Source organism: Papio anubis, chromosome 7, assembly GCF_008728515.1.
Source record: "Papio anubis isolate 15944 chromosome 7, Panubis1.0, whole genome shotgun sequence".
Taxonomy (NCBI): domain Eukaryota; kingdom Metazoa; phylum Chordata; class Mammalia; order Primates; family Cercopithecidae; genus Papio; species Papio anubis.
Genome location: NC_044982.1, coordinates 61,339,027 through 61,355,341, shown reverse-complemented (window position 1 = coordinate 61,355,341; position 16,315 = coordinate 61,339,027). Strand labels below are relative to the sequence as shown.

Below are 16,315 nucleotides of genomic sequence, written 5' to 3'. Positions count from 1 at the left end.
CCGTCTGTCGCCCAGGCTGGAGTGCAGTGGCACCATCTCGGCTCACTGCAAACTCCACCTCTCAGGTTCAAGTGATTCTTCTACCTCAGCTTCCCGAATAGCTGGGATTACAGGCTCACGGCCACTATGCCTAGTTAATTTTTGTATTTTCAGTAGAGGTGGGGTTTTGCCATGTTGGCCAGGCTGGTCTTGTACTCCTGGCCTCAGTGTGATCCTCCCTCCTCTGCCTCTCCAAGTGCTGGGATTACAGGCCTGAGCCACTGTACCTAGCCTGAACATTTTTTTCTTTAACATAAAATAATCTGTAGTGGGATTTTTGATAGCTACTTAATATTATATCATATAATATCATGGTGTGTTTGATCTCTTACTTTGGAATATTTAGACTTTTAATTATGTTTTTGTTTCTGCTATTTAGTGGATTCTTTTTGTGCTCTGACATATTACAGGTTGGTAACCAGATTACTGTGATATTTCAAGTTTGCATCTCTGTGTATTTAGGAGTGTTTTAATGGGTTAGTGGAGTCAAGTAATCAGACATCATTAGCTGACTACCATTTAGCTTTATTTTTCCTAACAGATTTCACTACAAGGTGGTAGGAATCATAGTAGTCAGTAATCTAGACTAAAAAGTAAGGAGTATACTTGCTTCATGTGTATGTGGGTACTAGGTCTGTAGTTTTTTCAAGGTAGAGGAATTGATTATTGGAAGGTCACTGGGGCATATAAAAGGGCAGTTTTAGTAGACTGTTACAGGCGGAAACCAAATTTAAAAGTTTATGAGGTGAATTGATGAGGAAACAGGCAGTAAGCAGTTATTCAGCATCTGTCTTTTTAATCATCTAATCTGTGCAAAACTGAGTGAGAGTTTATAAACTACTCTTTATTGCACTGCCCTAGGATTTTTGCCTCATTTAGTATTTAGCATATGTAAGTGATTTATTCCTTCTCCTCAATGATGGTAAACAGTATGATGGTAGGGACTGTCTTCTTTTTTGTTTAATTGTTTTTGTTTTTGTAACAGTACTAACTACAGTGCTCTTCCCACAAGTATCAACAAATATCTGTTAAATGAGAAAACATTTAAGGGTTTGACAGTGAAAGAAAAGACCAAGCAAGATAACAGCACAAGGATATAACAGGATAAGTTAGTACTGTGCTTTATTTTTAAGTAAAGAACACCTGATTTGGAAGAGTCAGAGAAAGGAGCCATCTGTGAATTACACATGCCTACTCTGTGTCTTTATTATGGTAGGTGTTAGACATGCAAAATGCAGCGATTCAGTCCCTGCAGTCATACTGGAGAGGGAAAGGAAAGGAGATAAGTTCCTAAGTAAAGATTAAATGGGTCAGGAACACAAGCATAGAGAGAGGTTAGCTTTGGGATAGAGAAGGAAGTCTTTTTCTCTGAAGCTAAAGGAAAAACAAAGAGAAGATGACTTAAAATATTAAAAATTTTTGCTGGGTGTGGTGGTTCACACCTGTAATCCCAGCACTTTGGGAGGCCAAGGCGGGCAGATCCCAAGGTCAGGAGATTGAGATCATCCTGGCTAACATGGTGAAACCCCGTCTCTACTAAAAATACAAAAAATTAACTGGGCATGGTGGCGGGTGCCTGTAGTCCCAGCTACTGGGGAGACTGAGGCAGGAGAATGGTGTGAACCCTGGAAACGGAGCTTGCAGTAAGCCAAGATCACGCCACTGCACTCCAGCCTGAGTGACAGAGCAAGACTCCATCTCAAAAAAAAAAAAAAAAAAATTTGAGGTAGCAGGAAACAGTGTGTATTTTAAGTCAAAAGAAAGGAAGATATGAGTTAAGTGCAGTGTTTATCAAATTTTAATATGCAAATGAATTACCTCAGGATCTTGTTAAAGTACAGATTCTGATTTAGTTTGTCTAGACTGGGGCCTGAGCCTACATGTCGAATAAGCTCCTAGATGTTGCTGATGCTGGTGGTCTGTGAACCACTTTGTGAGAAACAGGCTTCTAGATTCTGTTAAACTAAGGGGCAATTAAGAATGAAAAATAGAACATTAGAGATTTTAAGAATGTGGGATTTAGAATAGTTAATATAATATTTGATAAGAAATTAGAAAAACTAAAATTATTAAATTGTACTAATGTGTTTGGTATGGGTTAATCCTAAAACTTGAGATTTTCCTTGGATGTTGGATTGTTCCCGTTAAGATTTAATTTTCTTTTTAAAATTGTGTTGTGATGCATGAAGAATTTTAAAAACTTTTATTTTTTATGCTTGTGAAAATCGCAAACAACACAAAAGCATATCTACTCTTAGGATAGATGTTGCTTATGTCAGAGCTATATAGAACGAACTATTGGTAACAGGATATTTTACCGCGGAAAATGTAGAGGCTACTACCAGTATGTAAGTCTTTTGAGGCATTTGTTTTAGTCACCTTGCATGAATAATGGGTAAACTAATTAAAATTTGGGGAACAATAAGAATATTCATTGGTATTTTATTTTTCATGTGGAAATTGAATTTAAGAGAGTTTATAGGACAAAACTTGTTATTACCTTAACATATGATTATGAGATATGTGTACAGATAAATGTTACAGTGTTTATTAAGAGTAACAATATTTAAAGCAAAGTAAGAAAGTGAGAATAGCCATATCTTTTAGAAGAAATAAAGCAGTTAAAATGATTTAAAACAGGCTAAAGACATGGAAAATATTTTAATGGTACATAATAATATTAAAAATACATCCATTTTTGTGAACTCTTATCATTTCTGTGATAATATACCTTTAGACACATACAAACATGGAATTAGATGATAACATTTAAAATTTCAAAAATTTTAAATAAATTTAAACATAATTAACCTTAAAGTATATTAAATAAGACAATGTATGTATTATAATTATTGTTATCATCTTAAAAAAACTGTAACAGCTGAATTCAGTGGCTTGTGCCTGGAATCCCAGAAATTTGTGAGGCTGAGGCTGGAGGATCACTTGAGGCCTGGGCAATATGTGAGACCCTGTCTCTAAAAAAAAAAAATACAAATAAATTAGCTGGGCATGGTAGTGAGTGCTTGTAGTCCCAGCTACTTGAGAGGCTGAGGTAGAAGGATTGATTGAGCCCAGGAGTTCAGGTGTGCAGTGAGTTATGATCGTGCCACTGCACTCCAGCCTGGGCAACAAAGTGAGACCTCATCTTTAAAAAATATAAAAATAATAAAAAATAATAAAGAAAAAGAAATTGGAAAAAAAAAAAGTGATACCAGTTCCCTTAATAATGGACAAAGCATATCGATTACCTTGTATACATATTTCTATTTCCCTGTAACTTGTACCACTCCTGGCCCAACTTTTTCTAAACAATTATATACCAGTTACTACAGATACTAAAACTTTCAAGTTTGTTAAGAATTTTTTTTTTCTTGTTCTTTAACCAAGTGACTGAGGTATTTAAACTCAAAACTAACCTGTGTTGGCTGGGCGCGGTGGCTCACGTCTGTAATCCCAGCGCTTTGGGAGGCCAAGGTGGGCAGATCACGAGGTCAGGAGATTGAGACCATCTTGGCTAACACAGTGAAACCCTGTCTCTACTAAAAATACAAAAAATTAGCTGGGCTTGGTGGCGGGTGCCTGTAGTCCCAGCCTCTCGTGAGGCTGAGGCAGGAAAATGGCATGAACACGGGAGGCAGAGCTTGCAGTGAGCTGAGATCGCGCCACTACATTCCAGCCTGGGCAACAGAGCAAGACTCCATCTCAAAAAAAAAAAAAACAAACAAAAAAAACTAAACTGTGTTTTCACCTCAATTTACATTTTGACACCTTCATTTTTTTTTTTTTAAAGAGACAATATATTTAAAATACATAAAAAGTAAAAAAAAAAAAAAAAGAACTTAAAAACTTTTGGGTATTATTTAGTCCAATATGATATAAGCACTTAACATATTAATATGATGCTTATGAACCAATTGAAACAGGAGCTTGTTCCGGCTGATTTTATCTTGATTTATTAATACTGCCCATAGGGTAGACAGTATATATCAATTTGTGTGCTCCAAAAATATATCATACTCATGAAATGACAAATTTTTCCCTTTTTTATAACATAGATAATTTAGTTTTGATAAACCAGCAGAATTTAAGATGGAAGCAGGTACCAAACTATTAAGAATGTTGATCAGTTAAAGAAACAAAAACATATATTCCTTGTAGCAGAAGTATTACTGTTGAGTGGTAGTTTCAAATATGTTTTCACAAATTCTTTGAGATTCTTCCTTTGAAGAGGTTGGAGTCTAATTCCCCTCTGAGTGTGTTTGGATTTAATAGTCATTTCTAACAAACAAAGTAGAAGTAATAGTGTGTGATTTCAGAAACTAGGTCATAAAAAGGTACTGCAGCTTCCATGTCGGTTGCTCTCTCTCACTTGACTAGGCTCTGAAGGAAGCCAGCTGCCATGTCTTGAGTGGCCCCTTGGGAGGCCCAAATGGCAAAGAACAGAGGCTTCCTGACAGTAACCACTTGAGTGAATGTCAGGGATTTTCAAGTATCAGTCAAGCCTTCAGTTGACAACAGCCTAGCTAACATTTTGATTGCAGCCTTAGAGTAACCTTAACCATCCAGCTAAGCCACTTAGCCAGAATCATCCCGCTAAGCTGCTTCCAAATTCCTGTTCCACTGAAAAAGAGATAGCAAGTGTTTGTTGTTTTAATCTACTGTTCAGGGGTAACACATTAAACAGCAATACATAATGATAATTGTAATTCCCCAAAATTTGGTAAGACACTTTTTATTTTCAAGGTCCATATCTTACACAATGACATTGAATTTTATTTGTTTTTAAAGTGCTAAACTTGCCTAAGATTTGGAAAACTGTTAAATATTATTTTATTTGGCTTTTGGAAGACATTTTTCTGACTCACTTCATCTAATTTATAATTAATGTGTTCACCATCCGTTCTTTAGCTTTAGAGTTCTGAAGTTATATTAATTTGCAGTTATTCAATTATTTGTAGAAGCCAAAGAAAACTGATCTTTGAATGTTATAAATTTTGTTTCTTCTGTGGTATAGAATTCCATTTTTGTAGATAGTGACAGGTATTGGGTCCGTAATAAGCAAACATGAAAAAGCCTTGAGTTTTGGATGGAGGAGAAGAGTAAAGGGGCAGCCTATATCAGTACATTTAAAAAAAAAAAAAAAAAAAAACAAACCAACTGTATTAGTGTATTCTCATACTGCTATAAAGATAGTCTGTTCTCATACTGCTATAAAGATCGGCATTTTGTTCAAAACCATTCAACAAGTCTCTAGGAAGTTCCATGCTTTTCCACATCTTCCTGTTTTCTTCTGAGCCCTCCACAGTATTCTAGCTTCTGCCTGTTACCGAGTTCCAAAGTCATTTCCACATTTTCAAGTGTCTTTATAGCAGTACCTCACTACCTCTGTACCAATAAACTATAATAGTCCATTCTTACACTGCTATAAAGAACTGCCCAAGACTGGGTAATTTATAAAGAAAAGAGGTTTAATTGACTCACAGTTGTGCATGGCTGGGGAGGCCTCAGGAAACTTACAATCATAGTGGAAGGAGAAGAGGCACATCTTACATGGCAGCCAGTGAGAGAGAGTGAATATGTGAAGGAGGAACTGTCAGACACTTGTAAGACTATCAGGCCTCATGAGAATTCACTGTCATGAGAACAGCATGGGGGACACAGTCCCCATGATCCAGTCACCTCCCACTAGGTCCCTCCCGTGACGTGGGGATTATGAGGATTACAATTCAAGATGAGATTTGGGTGGGCACACAAAGTCTAACCATATCATAAACATAAAAGACAATAAGGAAAGCAGATTCTAGATTCCTTCCTAGGTATGCCACCTGATTATACTATCATCCAGCAGAAATCACCAAATAGACCGTAAAATCAAAACCCAGTTTCACCCACTGCTGCCATCTGTGTGAACACAGTTGTCCATGTGCTCAATCAGAATCAGAATCAGCCTTTGCCAAGAATACGGTTGCACATATATCTTTGTGTATTATATTGTTGCACATGAGCCACATTGCTCAGTCACTTATATGAGGAAAGTTTAACTGAGAACTCAAGACTCTAGGTCTCAGAAAGGATGCACTTTCAGGCCACATGTTTAACTCTCCTGTTTGGACTTAGAGGGACAATATATTAGTGAAACCTACAGAAATAAATGGCAAACAAGGAATCAGAGACATTTAGTTGGTTATTTCACACACTAGTTATTTTGCATGCAGTTTGCCATATTTTTTCCTTTCTTTGATCAGTCCTCGTTCTTCCTTGATTCAGCTGATTACCTTACTTTTAACATGTATGAAAACAAACTGCACACAAAATAACTAAATAGTCTATATTTTGTTTGCACATTTTATGAATGTGGTTAGCTAACAGCAACAGAGAGTTCAGTGTGGGTAATCTACCTTGTGTAGGAAGTTTACAGATATTTTAAAAAAACACTTTGGGTTTTTTCTTTTGTTTTTGAGATGGGATCTTGCTACGTTACCCAGGTCATTCTTGAACTTGGGCTCAAGTGACCCTCCCACCTCAGCCTGCTGGGATTACAGGCGTGAGCCACTACACCCAACTGAGGCTTTTTTCTTTTTCTTTTTTTTTTTTTTGACAAGGTCTCACTCTGTCTTCCAAGCTGGAGTGTGGTGGCACAGTTATGACTCACTGCAGCCTGGACCTCCCAGGCTCAAGCGATCCTCCCACCTCAGCCTCCTAAGTTACTGGGACTACCAGAACGCAACACCTGGCCTGGTTAATTTTTTATTTTTTGTAGAGATGGGGTCTTGCCATGTTGCCCAGGCTGATGTCAAACTCCTGAGCTCAAATCATCCTCCCACCTCCATCTCTCAAATAGCTGAGATTAAAAGCATGAGCCACTGCACTCAGCCTTGATTTTTTTTTGTTTTTGTTTTTTTAATTTTAGCTATGTAGCATATGTGACAGTCTTTCTAAAGTCTGCCAGTCTCCTTCTGTCAGCACTGCTACCTTGAGCCATGTATGTACTATTTCCCCCATTGGAATATTTTGCTTATCAATCTGAGAAAAGCCTGGGGAGCAATCTGAATGTTCCATCAAAGGAGAGTGGCACATGTAGTCAATGGAATATTAGATAGCCATTAGAGATAATTTATGTCCTTAGACCCAATAGTTCCATTTTTAGGACTTCTATAGGAATACAATATGCACAGATATGTGTGTAACAATGTTCACTGCAAGATTGTAATAGTGAAAAGTTGTGGCAAAGAAAATGTCCATCAGTAAGGAACTATGAGTCTAAAATAAACAGATGTGTATGGTCTTACATGGAAAGATGTCTACATATTTACTGTGTGCCAGAGTATCATGTGTTCTATTTGTTTTTTAAATAGCTTATTGAAGAATGTTTACATATAGAAAAAGAATATTTACATATATGAAATATGTTTACATATAGATAACAGGATTTATCAGTAAGATTCCAGTGAGAGTGGTCCCAAAGAATAATTTAAGTTTATATCCTATTTCTATAGTTTGCATTTTTTAAATTTAATTTTTCTTTTGATAACTTTGATATTTTTTATATTTTTTACAATAAGCAATTATTATTTTTGTAATTAAAATTTATAGCCAGGCTGGGTGGTGTGATCCTATAGTCCCAGGTACTTCGGTAGCAGAGTTGGATGAAACACTTGAGCCCATGAGTTCTAGGCCAGCCAAGAGAACATAGTGAGACCCTGTCTCTTAAAAAAAAAAAAAAAAAATGTATAGCCACTTATAAGGGGTTTTAACAGCATGAGAAGTACTTTTATTATAATGTGAAGCTCAAAAGTAGGATATAAAGTTTACATATAGTATCACAGCTGTTTTTTCTAAAGTGTACATGGGAAATTAATTTGAAAGACACAGTGATGTTTACAGAAGGTAACTGTGGTTAATGGGAATAAACTTGTTTAATGCCCACCATGAAGGGGCATGGGTGGAGTCCAGGTGAAACCAGAAAGAACTGGCAAAAGTGAAAAGTTCAAAAACTGGAGGTCAAGATAAAGTTTAGTACAAGTTCAGTAAAGCCAGGAGTATAGGTGATTTCTGAGAGAATTAGATATTAAAAGGTCTTTTTCTGGTAAGTTTTTGCTACCAAAAGAGAATTAAAACTATTTTTGAGATGCTTTAATTCTCGTGCCAAAAGCTAAAATAAGATGCGTTAGGTCAGAGGATTAAACAAGAATAAATTTTGTAATTTTTTTTTTTTTTTTTTTTTTTGAGACAGAGTCTCGCTCTGTCTCCCAGGCTGGAGTGCAGTGGTGCGATCTCAGCTCACTGCAAGCTCCGCCTCCCAGGTTCACACCATTCTCCTGCCTCAGCCTCCATAGCTGGGACTACAGGCGCCCGCCACCAAGGCTGGATAATTTTTTTGTGTTTTTAGTAGATATGGGGTTTCACCGTTTTAGCCAAGATGGTCTTGATCTCCTGACCTCGTGATCTGCCCGCCTCGGCCTCCCAAAGTGCTGGGATTACAGGCGTGAGCCACCATGCCCAGCCTAATTTTTGTAATCTTTTTATGGAAAAATATGCAGGGATTCAAATGCAAAGGCTGAGAGATAATAGGCTATGTGTAGTGTCTCACGCCTATAATCTCAGCACTTGGAGAGGCCAAGGTGGACAGATCACTTGAACCTGACAGTTCGAGATCAGCCTGGGCAACACGGCAAAAACCCGTCTCTACAAAAAGTTTAAAAAAAATTAGCTGGGTGTGGTAGCATGTGCTACTTGGGAGGCTGAAGTGGGAAGATCACCTAAGATGGGGAAGGTCGCTGCAGTGAGCCATGATCATGCCATTGCATTCCAGCCTGAGCAACAGAGTGAGACCCTGTCAAAAAAAAAAAAAAAACTCAAAAAAGATTGAAACAGTAAATAACACTATGTAAATTTCAAACCATCGTTAATATTAAGTGTGAAACTTGCTTAATCTGTTTTCATTTACTGTAACTCTAAGGAATCAAACAGATTTTTAGGTATTAACTGCAAAGATTGAAAATTCAGTTCCATGTTCCTGAGAGTCATCAAGTGCTTTAAATAGACTGCTTCACATTTTGTAACATTAACTTACAACTCTTTCAAAATTTATGAATTCTATTTTATTTTACTCAAAACCACTTTTTCTTCATTGTTTCGTCCCATCAAAACTTACCCTAATGAAAATCATTTACTTTTAAGAGAGACCTAAACGGGACTTTCATGTTAATAATAATTGGTATGTCCTATAGTCTGCTTTCAGATGCACAATGCAAAACTTAATCTCTGCCTGACTTCTCAAGATTTCTGAAAATGCCACATTCACATACACACACACCACTACCCTCATTAACATTACATCCCCACCAGTTGTTGTATGTATCTGGCCTATATACTAATATGTGTTTGCTAAACAGAAATTAATCTCAAAGTAAATCTAACATAAAATGCATTCCATACTGGGCTGGGTGCGGTGACTCATGCCTGTAATCCCAGCACTTTGGGAGGCCGAGGCGGGTGGATCATGAGGTCAGGAGATTGAGACCATCCTGGCTAACAGGGTGAAACCCTGTCTCTACTAAAAATTACAAAAAATTAGCTGGCATGGTGGCAGGCGCCAGTAGTCCCAGGTACTCGGGGGACTGAGGCAGGACAATGGCGTGAACCCATGAGGCAGAGCTTGCAGTGAGCCGAGATCACGCCACTGCACTCCAGCCTGGGTGGCAAAGCAAGACTCCGTCTCAAAAAAAAAAAAAAAAATGTATTCCATACTGTAGAATTATTTCTGGATTACTCACTGTATTAGCTGTGTTAATACGTCATCTTTTAATAAATCAGAAGTCGACTATAATTGGTTTTGTTTTTTATTCCATTATATCCTTTTAATGCTGACTGCTGTGTAATCAATCATGGATGTTAACTGGGTTTTGAGAAAGTAAAGTCAATCCTTTTTTATTCGGGCATTCTTTTTTTTTTTTTTTTTTTTGAGACAGAGTCTCACTCTGTTGCCCAGCCTAGAGTGCAGTGGCATAATCTTGGCTCACCGCAACCTCCATGGTCTGTCAGGTTCAAGCAGTTCTCCTGCCTCAGCCTCTGAGTCAGCCTCCCCAGTAGTTAGGACTACAGGTGTGTGCTACCATGCCTGTCTTAATTTTTTATTTTTACTAGGGATGGGGTTTCACCATGTTAGCCAGGAAGGTCTTGAACTCTTGACCTCAAGTGACCCACCCACCTTGGCCACCCAAAGTGCTAGGATTACAGGCGTGAGCCATCATGCCCAGCTGAGGGCATTCTTTTTTTTTTTTTTTAATGCAGGATCTCAGTCAGTCACTCAGGCTGGAGTGTAGTGGTGCAATATCAGCTCACTGCAGCCTCTACCTTTCAGGCTCAAGTAATACTCCTACCTCGGCCTCCCGATTAGTTGGGACCACAGGCACATTCCACCATGCCTGGCTAATTTTTGTATTTTTTGTAGAGATGTGATTTCACTATGTTGCCAAGACTGATCTCGAATTCCTGGGCCCAAGTGATCCACCTGCCTCCACCTTCCAAAATGCTGGGATTACAGGTGTGAGCTACTGCACGTGGACTCATCTGGGCATTCTTAATTTTGTTTCTTATCATTTCTGGGTTAATTTTTGAAGGAGGTAATAGATTTTTCACAAAATTTGGTAATAAATAACGTGTGTACCTGAGGCATAATAGACATATCTTTAATTTTATTTTGCTGTTTGATACTTGGCAAAGCTTACAAAGAAACATACTGACAAGGTTTATCACCACGTCTATATTTGATTGTGTCTATCAGCTCCAAATAAATAGATAGGAAGTATAATTTCCTGTCAATTCATTCAGTTTTTTTTTAATGTTTTATAGTCATGTTGAATGTGAAATGATCCGGGACAACTGACGTTATCATTGGTGAAGAATTTTGAACACTTGAATCATGCTTAGTTAGTTCTTTAACTGATTATGTGTAACTTCAAAATTGTATCCTGGAACCTTGTTCCTTAACGATCATATGGGGTTTATGAGAAAGGACTTGAAAACCATGAAGTACTAGACATATATAAAGTATTATTTACTGATTTTAACTAAGAGACCTAGTGTAAGAAAATCTCCTAAGGGAACTGTGACATAGGTTGCCATGTCATTTACATTGACATTTGGGCTGCAGAATATGGATAATAGATTTGCCTCAGTAAGAACAGTATAGTAGAATGCTTGCTTGTTCAGTGACCTTCAATTAGCACTTATTGTCTAGTGCTCAAACAAAGATAGCATAGTTTGAGGGGTTATGCTGCTGAGTCAGATCGTCCTTTTTGTCATTTGTATTCTCTCCTTCCTTGTTGCCAGAGTATACTGTAGGATGGTAAGGAACAGTAAAGAGTTGGGGTGAAGTAGTAAGAAAAAAAAAAAATAGCATTTCTGTTCTGGAATGAAATGTACTGTTGGTGTACCGTACTAAATATGGATGTTTATCTGTATCATTATATATTTAATAAATTAAAATGTATTCTAACCTGAATTTCATACTTGGATCTAAGTTATTTTCTCATATTTATTACCAGGAAGAATTAACACAAATTTGCTAATTTATGATTCTGTTCTTCTAGTTTTCAACATATGATTTCATCCCTTCTCCAAAATTAAAGCCCTCTCAAGGAATGCCAGTCAATGATGATTTATGTTTTAGCAGAAAAAGAGTATCAAGAAACTTATTTCAGAATAGTCGGGATTTTAACCCAGATTATCTTCCTTTATGTGCTGCTGGTAAGTACAAGTTGCTGATGATGGTCATGTTGAACTAAGTTAGAGACTTCTCTCAACTTCATAGTGCATTCAAAGACTCATAGAACTTTTAATCTAGTAGGCAGTTCAGATTCAATAAGTTATTTATTGAAGATCTGATAAGAATGGACACTTAGACATTATTATCTCATAAAACCCTGGAGGGTTTCTCATTGAAATTGTTTAAGTATTAATATAGGGCAATATTTGCTTAATACATCACCCATATTTATTAAGTATCTCCTATGTGTCAGGTGCTTTTTTAAGTCCTGGGGTTCTGCCTAGTAGAGCTTGCATTCTACTTAGGAACGAGAACAGACATTAAATAAATAGAAGACATAGTAAGTTAGCTGGTGGTAAATGCTATTAAGGAAAACAGAGCAGAAAGGCGGCCATATTCAGGAAAGAATATTTGAAACAAACCACAATATATCAGGAGAAGAGAATAAATAATTTCAGGAAGAGGGAACAGTCAGCACAGAGTAACTAGGAGAGAAGTGTGTGGGGAACATGTTTGAGAAATATCAAAGAGACTAGTATGTCTGGAATGAAATGAGAAAGGGGAAAATAAGTAGAAAATTAAAGACATAATAGAGGTCCTTATTTAAGACCTAGTGGACTTATAAGTGAACTTTACTTTTTACTCTGAATGAGGAGCATTTTGAAGAAAGAATTGACATCACTTACTGTGTTTCCAGGCTCATTTTGTATTTTATTGTTAAAATAGATGAAAGGAGAGTGTATTAGTTTGTTTTCATACTGCCATAAAGACATACCTGAGACTGGGTAATTTATGAAGAAAAGAGGTTTAACTGGCTCATGGTTCTATGGGCTGTACAAGCTTCTACTTCTGGGGAAACCTCAAGAAATTTACAATCATGGTGTAAGGCAAAGGGGAAACAAGCATGTCTTACATGGTGGGAGCAGAGGAAGAGAGTGAAGAGGGAAGTGCTACACGCTTTTAACAACCAGATCTTGTGAGAACTCTTATCATGAGAATAGCTCCAAAAGGAGAAACCTGCCACATGATCCAGTCACCTCCCACCAGGCCCCACCTACCTCCAACATTGGGGATTACGAATTCAACGTGAGATTTGGGTGGGGGCACAAAGCCAAACTTTGTGTATTGGAGAACAAGGTCAAAAACAGGAAGACTGATTAAGAATCTGTTGTAGTAATTGTGACGAGTTGATGGAGGCTTTAACCAGGATAACAAGAATGTGGTAAGAAGTGATTGGATTCTGGCCGGGCGCGGTGGCTCACTCCTGTAATCCCAGCACTTTAGGAGGCCAACACAGGCAGATCACGAGGTCAAGAGATCGAGACCATCCTGGCCAACATAGTGAAACCCCATCTCTACTAAAAATACAAAAATTAGCTGGGCATGGTGGTGCATGCCTGTAATCCCAGCTACTCAGGAGGCTGAGGCAGGAGAATCTCTTGAACCCAGGAGGCGGAGGTTGCAGTGAGTCGAGATTGCACCACTGCACTCCAGCCTGGCGACAGAGCGAGACTCCATCTCAAAAAAAAAAAAAAAAAAAGAGGTGATTGGATTCTGATTTTATGTCAGAGGTAAAGTTGAGGTAGTTTGCTGGTAGATTGGGTATAGAATGTGAGAAGGAAGTGTCACTAATGCTGTAAGGATTTTTGGCCAGAGCAACTGAGAACATGGACTAAGTGTTACAGAAAGTAAATATTATGGTACTTCAGAGGAAATGCTCATTGTCGTTGACCATAACATTTAGAAGAAAAAGGAGAGCATAGGAAGAAACTGCCTTTGTGGATATTCGTCAACATACCTGTCTTTATAAATGACCATATCATTTAGAAAGAGGTTGAGGCCAGGCCCATGCCTCATGCCAAGATCACACCACTATACTCTAGGCTGGGCTACAAGCGTGAGACTCCGTCTCAAAAAAAAAAAAAAAAAAAAGGTTGAGCTTGAGTTCTAAATGATTGTTTAGGATTTCAAGATATAGCACCCAGGTAATTAGAAAAATTGTAGTGTGTTGGCAAAGTGATACTGTTAGAAGGGAAAATGGTTTAGAAGGCAAAGATTTGACTATGTTATAGATTTAAAAATGAATTTAACATCTAAATAACAGTTTTCAAAATTTGTTGGGTTTGAGTTCAGATATATTATTCAGTAAACATTGTTCCGTAGGAGAATTTGTAGACCTTTATGCAGTGAAATTCTATAGTATTTTCATATAAAAATGAAGTGGTATAATGACTGCATAGTTTATTTTGGTGTTTAATAGAGAAGGAGAAATGCAAGAATATGTCCAGTTATGTTTGTAGCAGTTTTGATTTCTCTGTACTATTGAGAAGCTCATTTCCTAGTTGTACAGATTTTAAACAATTGGAGAATAAGGAAATATGTAACCTAATGCTTGATTGGATGATATAAATTACAAATACTGTAAGGATTCAAGAAAGGAAAACATAGGTATTGAAGTGGTTTCAGAAAACTGCAGGAAAGAGGTTGAGCTTGACTTTAAATGAGTAAGAGGCTGGGCACTGTGACTCACGCCTGTAATGCCATCACTTTGGGAGGCCGAGGCAGGTGGATCACCTGAGATCAGGAGTTCGAGACCAGCCTTGAATAGCTGAGGCAGGAAGATCACCTGAGCTCAGGGAGGTTGAGGCTGCAGTGAGCCAAGATTGCACCACTGCATTCCAGTCTGGGCAATAAGAGAGAGGCCCGGTCTTAAAAAAAAAAAAAAAAAGAAAAGAAAAAGAAAAGAAAAAGACATCCAGGACATGAAAGATAAAGAGACTTGATATAGTAGGGAGAGAATTTTTTTTTTTAATCATACAGTTTCAGAACTACAAAGGATGGGCTCATTTAATAGATGAATACACTAAACGCCAGAGGAGTCATTACCACCTTTTTTTCTTTAGACTTACTCACCTTCCCAGGAATAACCTTAACCAGACACAGGAGGGGAAATGGGAAACGTGTCTGGATAAGCTTAGAATCTATGTGAATACCGTGTGGTATATTAGAAAAGAAAAGAGGTTGCAGTGAGCCAAGATCACACCACTGCACAAAAAAAGTAAAATAGAAAAGAAAAGAGTTTGGCCATGGAGCTTTTTGGGTAGTGCATATACTACAAATACTGGGAAGAAGGAAAGCCAGGTCTGGAGAAACATTCCATGCTGAGAGAAAGAGTGTAGGAAGAAGCTGCTTCTGCGGATGTTTTTCAACATACCTATCTTTTCCGTTATTTGCTAGTCTGTCTTCTGTCCTTTAACTCCTGCCACTAATCAGATTTTCTAATATCAAAAGCTTTATCCCTTTCTTGCCTGCCTACCTCACTGCACTTATACACTTATATTTATTTCCACCTAAATTGCACTAATATTTATGAAATAAGATGTATTCATGAAATAAAGTTAACTTTTGCTTTTATGTTTTCTCCCCTCCTTTCTTCAAAAGGTACTACTGGGACTCATCAAACAAATCTTTCTGGGAAATGTGCACAACTTGGATTTTCACAATTATGTGGTAAAACTGGCAGTGTGGGTTCTGACTTACAATTCCTAGGGACAACTAATAGTCATCAAGATAAAGGTATAAGTTCCAAATTTACTTGGAAACAAATGATTTGTAAATATTATGTGGGGATTCCGACACTAACTTATATGATATTTTGTGCAATCATACTCATCACAAAAAAAAGGATTTTGTTATATTTTTAATAACTTTTTTCATAATTGTTACCCTAAAGTATTAGGTTTTATAATCTTTATGTAAATACAACTGATTAAAATTAGAGTTTAGATACTCATGGTGGAGATGAGTGTTGCATTTGCTTTAATATATGCATAATAGTGGTACATATTTGTGGGCTACATGTGACATTTCGATATACAATGTGTAATGATCAAATCAGGGTATTTAGGATATGCATCACCTGAAACATTTGTCATTTCTTTGTGTTGGGAACATTACAAATCTACTCCTGTAGTTATTTTGAAATATAAATTATTGTTAACTCTAGTCACCTTATTATGCTATATTGAGCACTAGATCTTATTCCTTCATATTTTATTTAATTAATTTATTCATTCATTCATTCATTCATTTATTTTGAGATGGAGTCTTGCTCTGTTGCCCAGGCTGGAGTGTAGTGACAGGATCTCAGCTCTCTGCTCCACCCCCACCCCTGGGTTTGAGCAATTCTCCTGTCTCAGCCTCACAAGTAGCTGGGACTACAGGTGCACGCCACCATGCCCAGGTAATTTTTGTATTTTTAGTAGAGACGGGGTTTTACCATATTGATCAGGCTGGTCTTAAACTACTGACCTCAGGTGATCCACCGCCTCGGCCTCCCAAAGCACTGGGATTATAGTCGTGAGCCACTGTGCCCGGCCTCTCATTTTATTTTTGTATGCATTAACCACCTTCTCTTTATTAACCCCTTCTCATTGCCCTTGCCAGCCTCTGGAAACCATCATTCTGCTCTCTACCTCCATGGGATTAATTTTTTTTTTCTTTTTT

At 37.5% G+C, this 16,315-nt stretch overlaps 1 protein-coding gene across 8 annotated transcripts in view; it reads left to right on the top strand.

Moving 5' to 3' along the window:
- TOGARAM1 (TOG array regulator of axonemal microtubules 1) overlaps nucleotides 1–16,315 on the top strand; it is a 112,616-nt gene that overhangs the window by 18,324 nt on the left and 77,977 nt on the right. For all 8 annotated transcript variants that reach the window (XM_017961150.2, XM_017961148.2, XM_009211462.3 and 5 more), the window contains exons 2-3: nucleotides 11,634–11,790; nucleotides 15,251–15,385. In XM_017961150.2, coding sequence (XP_017816639.1) covers nucleotides 11,634–11,790; nucleotides 15,251–15,385 — 292 coding nt within the window. The remainder of the gene's footprint in view (nucleotides 1–11,633; nucleotides 11,791–15,250; nucleotides 15,386–16,315) is intronic.